Below are 10,994 nucleotides of genomic sequence, written 5' to 3'. Positions count from 1 at the left end.
TGTTCTTTTGTACTGCCTATGAACATGCTAGGAAAAAATGGATCAAACCTCTGTGTAAAGCCGTAGGCATTCGCGCATACCAGGAAGCATATAGGATTGTTAAGTCTGACACCAGACGCCTTATTGTGTTTTGTCTAAGCAGATTCCTTTTGAATGTTGGGTATGCACGTAAAATCATGGCCTTAGATCTATAGATAATATACATGTGCATATCTGACACAGGCCAGGTTGATTTTAGATGTGTTAGAGATGGAAATTGTAATATATTCGATTTCATCTTCATGCCTTTTTAACGGGGATGTTTCATAATTTCTATTTGTTTGGAATGTTTAGTTTCAGCTTCCAACTGATTGTGTAATTATTAAGTATAATGCAAGTTTTATTGTCTGAAATGTACAGTTCTTGCTTCAAATTGATTCGGCAATTATTATGTATAATGTGTTGTGTTATAATGTATCTTTTACGGCTAAAAATAGCCGAAATAAAGATTAAAATTAAATTAAATGAAAATTTCAGATACTATGTCCTTCTGTTCCGTTTTCTCCTATACCCCCAACACCACTTTCCTTCTGGGAGACAGGAGTATTTAACTGAAGTACCACGGGGTGAAAAGAATAAAACCGAGGATAACTAATATCGTTTTTTTTATTTTTTTTGATAGAATATATGCAATAACTAAGAGATTTATTGTTGTTTTCGCGGTTACTGAAACTTTAGAAAATGCCAATTGGCCATCTGAAGTACTTAAGGGTAGTGAGCATGCTTATTATGTCACAGTGAAGTGCTCCAATTATTTTGGGCTATTTCTGGCAGTAGGAAATCACAGGTAAAGATGGTAATGCTAAGACAAATGTAGTAACTAGGAAAAATAGCTAGTGACTCCCAAAAATGAAATTGAACCAAGAACTATCACACTAGTCTCTGAACGAATGGGTAGGTCTTAAGATAGTGTCTATTAGAAAAAAAAGACAACAGCAAAATGGTAAATAAGTTAGCAGGCAGGGTACATAGCCTTCATTACCTTAAATTAAGTTGTTCTTGCATGATGGTGACAACAATACATTAATGTAACTCTTGCTAAATTAGGCCTCCAAGACGAACATCAAGATGGGGGATTATAAGCATGTGAGTACCCAGAATTCCACAGATAGAGGATGAGTACACAGAATTACACAGATAGAGGATGAACAAACATTCAGTAAAGGAAACTAAGTGCAAGCTACAAAATAAATATTTAATTTCAAATTCACAAAAGGAAATCGCCTTTTTACGTTTAGTACCAGTCTATAGCATAGAAGGAGTTACTGCAATAACAACTGATAATGAATATTTTAAGATACTCCAAGATACAATGTAAGGTTTTCCTTCTTTTGACAATGGAGTGAGTATAAATCACACAAAAGTTGTATGCAGCTTAAAATTTTGGAAATTGATGAGTGACAAAAGGCCTTAAGATCTGGATAACACAAGAAGTTCCGTAAACAATTACTAACTGTATGTTCAGAAGGGCTGAGTTTATCAAGCAGTAAAATCCAGTAAGGTCTTTGGGATAACCACAATTAACATGTATGAGGTACTTGTACATATAATTGATTTAATGGGCATTATTTGCATATTTGTTTGAAATCTCAACAGGATTTTACTTTCCACTGGGTTGATGAGCCCAGCCATATGCTTAACCACATATAAATGGATTTAGTATTTTCCACTATAGAAGGACACAAGTAAATCAAATAAATTGAGAAATTGCAGAGATGATAAAGGTTCATGAAAACTGCCCTGCTGGCTAAAATGTGATCTGAAATCAATTCCTACCACCTTCAAAACATAAGATGGATCTTCTTGTGTGTTGGATGAATGCCCCTGCTAGTTTCCACAGTTTAATATTGTCTTTGTGTTGCCAAAACCTTACAGCAATCTAATTTGTTTTACTGTCTACAGAGTCTAGAATGGTATACTACTCTGATCTGACTGTGGCGAGCCACTGCCATCTCTATATGAACAGCAACAGCTCTTTGTTCCCTCTAAATAAGTTGCAATGGTCGTCAATTAATCTAATACTTTGTGTTATTGCACAGTCCTTTTTTAAAATATGCTTTCCTTATTGATACAAAGTAGGAGTCTCTGCAATGGACCGGATTCAACCACAGCATTGGACTTGCAAGCCCCCCCCCCAGAGAATGTTTCACGTACAGATGTTAGAACACTGCTGTTGAACACATTTGTGAGTTTTTGATGTTCCTCTACACCAGGAAATGCACGTTAAATCCCTTAAGTGCCAGCCAAAGAGCTTTCAGTGTCTGTTTACTGCAGTGTGAAGTCTCCTGTAAATAGACTCATCCTATCCCAAAGTCAATACAACAACAATAATAATCCTTCTTCGATAGGCACAGAATCTTTAGCATGCTTCCTGTTAGTCCATCTTCTGAATTGTGCATATTACCTTAACTGTATTAGGTAGGACACGTTTTCCAAAGCTAATTAAGGGTATTTACAAGGGTCTGTTAAGACCGTGTCAGAGACCACTTCTATTAATCCTTTAATGCCACTGCATCTCTTCTTCAGTCATTCAATTCCTTGGCACTATTTATGAAATCAGAATTTGAGCATGATCATCTTTTATTGTGGCGTGGTACTGTACATGTTATTTTATTATGAGAACGGTGGAGAATTAAAATTAAAACCAAAATATGTTCACGTTCCCTAATGAGTGATGAATCGGACAGCTGTGTCCCAGATTCCCTTTTTTGGATAGTCAGCCATTAACAGGCCATACAAAAATCGTGTATTCAAGGTATAACCCTTTTTCCGTGTTATCTTAGGCTGCTTGGTTGACAACAGACAACGTCCAGTCGATACACTCCTATGCAAGGGCCTGAAAATGTCTGTGGCTGTTATTGAATCTTCTTCAGCGTCTTGCAGAGTGGCAAGCCTTCTACCGCTGTCAGGACTGCACAGTTCCTTTGAGGTACCACATTCCTCCATAACTCGCGCAGCAGTCCTACAAGAAATAAAAGGAAAAAAGTCATTCAGAAATCATAAGCACCCATCTACAGCAAACTAAATTAGAAAAGTACACCTAGAGTGCATTTCACAGTGTAAAATTTAAAGTGCAAAAAATGTGCAAAAACGTTTAGGATTTCAACTTTTTCCCCTCCACTTCCCCAGGGGAATCTGAAGCAGCATTTTTATAAAAACAAAAAATGACATTTCACACAAACGTCCTGGAAGCCAACAGCTCAAGGAAAATAACCAACCATTTTAAAATAGTTGTGGAATATCTCCTGTTCACCAATTAAAAGGCGGCACATCACCATATTGGGGTCGTTCTCTGTGCCGTCAGCACATGGGCAACTTCAAAACATCAATCACTTCTCCACTTTTCATGTTTTTTCTAGTTTTGTTCTGGTCATCTCTTATTTAAACACCATGAAACATAACAGTTCTCCTTTAATACAGACAGTCCTCTTTCAGGTATTATTACGGACTACTATTTATATTTTTTTTAGTAAAAACACACTTTGCTAAATGCATTTCTACAAGATGTAGAATCTTGTCCCACTTTCTGATCACCTTTCTAGTGTCGGAAAGTACACAGAATCACAACGTCTCCATATATCTCTTTAGTCACTGCCCAACTCATCATCTCTTGCTCTTATGAGTAGCTGCAACCCTTCTCAAGCAGGAAACATACCTACAGAACAGAACTGGTCGACTCATTTAAAAGCTTTTGTCATCACATAAAAGTTGAAGCGACGATCGCTTGCAAATAGTGTAACCACTGGCAATCGGTCGGGGTACCATTCCAACCCACTGTTTCTCACCCACTGTGCCACTTCCTTGCTCACTGTGGCACTAAAACCAAGCTACACTCAACTGAAGAGGCCTATTCAGGGCAAAACCAGCCTTGGGTTGCTTGTGTTCTGGTTGTGGAGACAGTAGCGCAGGCGGAGGAGCGTCGCAGCACGGCCAGGAGCAGAAAAGAAAGGAAAAAATAAAATAACGGAATGTTATTATCATTTTAATTTCTCCTCCTGCAGCGGCAGTGCGTGAGGGGTTGGGGTGGGGCGGAGCTGCAGGGGAGGAGTGGTAAAACACTCCTGTGCGCAATGACTGTTTGGTCAGCCCTCTCCGTCCGCCCAAAACAGTCAGCATGGAGAACATGCCATCCCCTACAACCCCTGGCTGAGCGCTGTGTCACAGCGCTCAGACCAATCACAACGCTACATTGCAGTGTTGTAATTGGCTTAGGGATGGGAGGCTGGTTACCTGCTTCCTGTTCCGACCTGGAGTCGGATACAGGCGAGCAGGAGAGAAGACGCCGGACCCAGCAGCAAGGTACGTTTTATTTTGTTATTGTTTTAAAAGCAGCCCGCAAGACCACCAAATCCCAACCCACGATCCCTGCTGGCCGCTCCTGTCTGGAGAGGACCTGATTTGGCAGTTTGGGCTGCACGGTTTCTGTTGGAGCAAGACTGATTTGTATATGGCTGTGAATAATCTGAGGAGGGCAAACAGTCAATGGGTTGGAATGCTACCCCGAGTGATTACCAGTGGTTAAGCTTATTTCAAACATTCCTCCAATCACCTTTTGTGTGTTTGATTTCAGGGCATTTGAAGTTACAGAAGATCGACATTTCTTCACTTGCGATCCTCAATACTTTTCTTCAAAAAGGTTTCAATGTGCTGCCCTCGGTCACAAAACTGCAAGGTAGATGCAACGTAGCCCAAGGGCTCATAATTGGTTGATATCAAAGCCAATTTCAATCAAGAGTGGGATCTTGGGCTGGGCTTATCAGATGAGCAGTCAGAGAGTGTAAGTGGGTATGCCCGCCATGTTTAAATTCTAAAGTCTATTTTCAATTTTGAATCAGTTGAAAATATTCACTTGACTCCTACACAATGGCAAACATTGAAATCAAACTTGCGTCTGATTTGCCCAAACTGCTTGACCAATGCACCTTGTTATCTTAGAAGGCTTTGGGAATGCCAGATACAGCCAAAGCCTGAACACAGGCCCTACAATTCTGAATATAATCAAACAAATGGGCACAGGCCGTCCTCCTGTATCGTCAACGATGATAGGTTTAACATGATGCAAAAGAAGGAAGAAACCTGCAATATAAATGTCACATCACATCACAACTAGAAGATAGTTTGCAGATTGATATGTATTGCAATCCTAAGGGTTATATAAAATAAATAGGCAACAGTCTAAATTACGCATGCCAGAAGAAGTAACAGGACAATAATACTCTAAGGTACGCATGCCACCATTTAGTATGATAGTATGACAGATGAAAGTGATAAATGACCTGTATGCTGGCTGTGGGAGGTGGGAAGCGCAGTGCTTTATGTGGCCTTTTGTAGGAGACTTTTCACAAGCACATGCCTAGATATGTTTCCATTTTATGTCATTTCAGTCCATGTATATATATATATATATATATATATATATATATATATATATATATATATATATATATATATATATATATATCATATCATATCATATATGTAAATCCAGGTCTTAAGCGATTTCCTAAATTTCCATTCTGTAGATTAAACGACCAGAGGAGATCTAAACAGAGAGCAGATTGTCTCTGTTGCAGTTAATGGACAGGGGTGCTTATCTTTAGTGTTTGTGAAACATTTCGATATGTACTCGTTGCGGGTGGCAGTAATGCTATCAATATTGGTGTTACTTGAATCCAGAATATGGCTTTTTGAGTCTGTAGTCCAGTATGCTGTGTAAAATACTTCACGAGTAGCTTAAGTTGTAATTCTTCAAGTACCGAACTTGAATTTTGATTACTGAGGAAATCTTTAACCACATTTGGCACACTAAATCTAGGACATATTTCATTGAAGAGCAAACTTCCTTCAGCAATTACCAAATCCTGTGCCATCTCAGTATATCTGTGAGCAGATGGGTACATACTTTCCAGAAGTTTGGGGTTAAAATGGACTGAAATGACATAAAATGAAAACATATCTAGGCATGTGCTTGTGAAAAGTCTCCTAAAAAGGCCACATAAAGCACTGCGCTTCCCACCTCCCTCAGCCAGCATATCAATTCTGAGGAATGTCTGGTGCAGAAAATGACTTTAAAAAAAAAAACATTTCTTTTGCTTTGACAAAATTTTATTAAGTATTTCTTTCATATAATCTTACAGTTCAGGTCATACAATAATGCCTTGCCAGGGTCCCATAATGCCAGTGCATACAGGTCATTTATCACTTTCATCTGTCATACTATCATACTAAATGGTGGCATGCGTACCTTAGAGTATTATTGTCCTGTTACTTCTTCTGGCATGCGTAATTTAGACTGTCGCCTATTTATTTTATATAACCCTTAGGATTGCAATACATATCAATCTGCAAACTATCTTCTAGTTGTGATGTGATATTTATATAGCGCACTATCACTCCAAGGAGCATCTTGGCGCTTTTACTCAAACCAGCCGAATGATGGATCGCAGCCGTACTGTCCACAGAGGGAGTAGCCCTTACACTAATGATTTACATACTGAATCCGAGAGGCTGTAAATCCAGGTCTTAAGCGATTTCCTAAAACCTTGTTCGGAGGTAATCTGGCGCAGATGGTGAGGGAGTTTTTGTTCCACGCCCTAGCGCCCATCACTGCCAGGGATTTACCTCCCTTCGTAGAAAGTCTGAATTTGGGAACAATGAGCAAGTTGGCTGTGGCGGACCTAAGATTACGGGAGGGATGATATTGTGTAAAGCTTTTGCAGAGGTATATCGGACCCTGCATATGAAAGGCCCTATAGGTGATGATTAATACCTTAAACAAAATACGTTTAAGGATGGGGAGCCAGTGAAGGGCATCCAGTGCAGCCGAAGCAGAGGACTTTCTGGGCCATCTAAGTACCAGGCGGGCGGCGGCGTGCTGGACCATCTGAAGCCTGTGAAGGGCCGCTTTATTTGACCCTGCATTCAAGCTGTTACAGTAGTCCAGTCTTGATGTAATTAATGCCACTGCCACCGTGCGCTTGGCTTCCAAGGGAAGCAGGCCGAAAAATGTCCTTGGACCCTTTATGATGTTGAAGCAGGAGCCTGCTACTGCCCCTGCTTGCTGTTTAAATGAGAGGGTGTCATCAAATGTAATCCCTAAATTTCGCGCTGCACTACTAATGCTAGGAGGAGCTTCCACATTCTCAGGTCACCATTTCTGAGGAGAGAATGGGTTGTTATGTCCAAATGGCAGAATTTCCGTTTTGGCGGAATTGCACTTCAGGTGGTTCTTTTTCATCCATGTGAATGTCGCTGCTAGACAGTTTTTAAGGTTTTGTTCTGCAATCGCCATGTCCTTATCAAGGACTAGAACCAACTGCGTGTCGTCAGCTTACGCAATTGTGCTGATATCAAAGGAAGAAATTAACTTAATCAGGGGAACCACGTAAAGATTGAAAAGCGTTGGGCTCAAACTTGAGCCCTGAGATACCCCTGTCTTCAATACTTTTTCCCCTGAGCAAAAATGCCCTAAAAGTAGTTACTTGACGCCTATGTGTCAGGAAGTTCTTGAGCCACTTTAATACGGTTCCTGCTATGCCAGCAATAGCCAGGCGATCTAAAAGGATAGCATGGGACACCGTATCAAAGGCTGCGGATAGATCTAAAAGGATCAGGACAGCCTTTTTCCCCTGGTCCATGGCAGCTCGTATAGTTTCAGTTGTAAACAGAAGGGCAGACTCCGTGGAGTGCTGGGCTCTGAAACCCGCTTGATTAGTTCCTGCAACAATGATCAACTACCCCAACTCCCTTCCCACCCCCCTCCCTCCCTCCCTGCTAGGCGTGCCTTAGCTTGTGCCTTAGTAGTTCTTGCACTATTCGGGTTTATAACGTGAATTTGTTAACTAGATGACCAATACTTTTTGTGCCGAGGTAGTATATCCTTGATTTTATTTACTCTCCTTCGCTTAAGACCCCTTTTTGCCCTTCTCAACAGTGTAATTTGGTGGATGCTTCAGTAGTGTCACCAACGCTTCCCATGCTCTAGCTGTCTCTAGAGATCCCACGCCTCTTCTGGCCTCGCTCAGTCTTACCTCCCCTTGTACGTTGCCCATCTTATAAATTCCTTCTTCCACCTTTCCACCCTGGGGCCCACCTGTGCCTTCCAATTCTTGGTGATCTCTCTTTTGGCTGTCAGTAGTGCCACTTCTTGGAACTTACTTGTTATTTTGACTTTGGAGGTGTGGGGAAACCAGTGCAAGAGACCGTATCCTGGTGTGACCTGCACCTCTTTCTCTGTCCCCTCCACCATCGTGGAAGAGGTGTGACGCAGCGGCCAGAGCTACTGACGCCGGACGCTGGGGATCACGGTTCGATCCCCGGCACCAGCGGCAGGGGTTTGCCCAGCACCATGTGACTCTGGGCAATAGCGTGCTTAATCTTCCCGATGGCCCCCAGCGCTGGGAAACCTATGGGTAGCTGTGCGCTTTACAAATACAGGATTATTATTATTATTATCGTCGCGGTTACTGCCTTCCAAAAACTCACTATCTTAGGGCAATCCCAGAACATGTGTAAGAATGCAGCACTGGTCTCCCCGCAGAATGGCATAGAGCTGCGTGTGTTACAAAGTGCTTGTTGATGCGTGCTGGTGCAAGGTAAGCCTTGTATTTAACTGGAACCTGGCGTTTCTAGTAATCCTTGGTGCCCGCTCTACTAAAATGTCCCATGTTTTCTACTCTATGTCTGTTCCCAAATCATCTTCCCATCTTTCCCGTAACTGGGTGAGTGCAGGCAGTGACTCATTACTGAGGTGTCGGTACAGACAAGTGACCACTTTGAACGTCCCAGAAGCGGACACCACATATTGACAAATTCCAGATGTTGGTGGTTCCGAGAGACCTTCTCCCAAGTGTTTTCGTATTGCCTTCTTGAGGGCATTATAGAGTAAGAGATGACCTCGAGGTATATCATATCGCTCACTAAATTCATTAAATGGTAGTTGTGATCCGTCCTCATAACATGCCCATAGTGGTCACCCCAGCCTCCGCCCAAATTTCTAACCCTCGCCAATCCCTGCCGTGTGGGAGCGCCATGCGGAGAGTCAGGTGGGATCTCCGGGGCATATGGATTTTTTTTTATTGATCTCTGTTAAGTCCTTGCCCAACATTTACGTATTACTTTGACTTAATTGGTTTCTTCCCCCCCTCCGTGCGGGCAACTGGAACACTATATTACAATACTCTTAGGCTTGCGACTGTCATCTAGCTGGTTTATACCCCTCACCCTCCTGGCCACCCATTTTGTGAACCACAGCAACTGTGCTGCAAGATAGTAATATTCGAAATCCGGTAGAGCTAGGCCTCCTGCTCGCTCTGGCCTCGTGAGTGTAGCCCACGCCACTATACGCCTGCCCGTCCCCCATAAGAAAGTAATCCCCAGCGATTTCAGGTAACGAAACACTCCCGCCGGGATCCAGACAGGCAGCACCACAAATAGATAAGGTAGCCTCGGCAGTGTCACCATTTTCAGTAGTGATACCCTCCCCATTACTAACATGGGTAAAGACCCCCAGAAGGTAAGACTCTACTTCACTCCGCTGATAGCATTTCTTATATTACCTTCCAATAAATCCGCCCAGTCATGATAGATATTAACCCCTAGGTAAGGGAGACATCTATTCTCCCATGATACTTCCACCTCCATATGTGGCTTCCCTCGCCCTGCTTTGGTGGGGGAAAGGCACGATTTCTCCATCAAGTTTGTTGCTCGTGTTCCGAAGGAATAATAAGTCGTCAGCATATAACGATATATGTTGGGTCCAGCCTGCCGCTTCCAGACCCCTATAGTGCTGTCCCAGTCTGGCCCTGACTGCGAGGGGTACTATGGCCGAAGCAAATAACAGCAGAGATAGCAGGCACCCCTGGCATGTTCCTCTCCCCACTTGTAGCTATCTGAAATCTTGTCCCCAGTCTTGACTCGAGCCCTGGAGTCCGACTATAGCAGGGAAGTCCATTTTACAAAATCAGGTCCCGGCCCGAATCTCTCCAGTACCCTGAAGAGGTATGGCCATTCTAGGCTATCAAAGCCCTTTCAATATCGAATGCAAAAATGAATGCCTCCTCTTTCTCGTAGGATTCAGCTTCTTGAATAGTCAATAACATTCTAATATTCATTACTGTATTTCGAGATGGTATAAACCCTGCCTGGTCTACATGTATTAAATCTGCCATATGTGGGAGAAGCTGTGTGGCTAGGATTTTACTCCAGACCTTATAGTCTAGGTTCATCATGGAGAGCGCTCTGTATGCGGTTTTGTTCGTCACTGGTTTACCTAGTTTATCAATGGAATTATTAATGCCTCCCTTGTGGAGCCTGGAAGAAACCCCCCTTGTTTTGCTTGATTATAAAATCCCACCAATCGTGGTCTCAAGATGTTTACAAACGTGGAATAAAACTCGACTAGGAGGCAATTGGTGCCCGGCATCTTGTTCCTGGCCATGGGTTTAATCGCTGCCCTAACCTCCTGTAGCTCTACATCTCCTCCCAGTAGTGCAGCAGCCTCCACGGTTATGGTTGGTAGGTCCTGAGGGCCGATGAAAGCATCAATATCGGCCATTGAACACTGTCCTACTCCTATACAATTCCGCATAATATTTAAAGAACACCTTATTAATATATTGCCGTCTGTAGAAGTCCCCTTCCATTTAGTTTCTGATTTCGCGGATACTCAATCCTCTCATAGCTGGGTTAGCTAACCATGCTAGCATCGCTCCAGTCTTGTCCCTCTCGGCATGAGCTCGGATCATGTAGTTCTTATAGTCAAAACAACAAAGTCTTTCTACCTGCTCCGCCACTGCCTCTTTGGCGGTCAGTGGTTTTTCTTGCAGCTCCCTATGTTCTGGCCTTTCCTCTTTTATTTCCCTAAGGTGCCGTTCCGCTTTAAACATGTCTCTCAGTAGTGTCCCGTTTATTCCCACTACTCCCTCTAATCATAATCTTGAAGGCATCCCACTCCA

At 42.6% G+C, this 10,994-nt stretch overlaps 1 protein-coding gene across 1 annotated transcript in view; it reads right to left on the bottom strand.

The window, feature by feature from the left end:
- Window positions 1–1,220: 1,220 nt before the first annotated feature.
- The window catches only part of POLR3E (RNA polymerase III subunit E), a 214,166-nt gene continuing 204,392 nt past the window's right edge, over window positions 1,221–10,994 (bottom strand). Inside the window, exon 21 of the mRNA XM_078665125.1 lies at window positions 1,221–3,001. Coding sequence (XP_078521251.1) covers window positions 2,945–3,001 — 57 coding nt within the window. The 3' untranslated portion in view covers window positions 1,221–2,944. The remainder of the gene's footprint in view (window positions 3,002–10,994) is intronic.

This window comes from Lissotriton helveticus, chromosome 10, assembly GCF_964261635.1.
Source record: "Lissotriton helveticus chromosome 10, aLisHel1.1, whole genome shotgun sequence".
Lineage (NCBI taxonomy): Eukaryota > Metazoa > Chordata > Amphibia > Caudata > Salamandridae > Lissotriton > Lissotriton helveticus.
The sequence above is the reverse complement of the archived record's forward strand: the minus strand, read 5'-3'. Positions and strand labels throughout refer to the sequence as shown.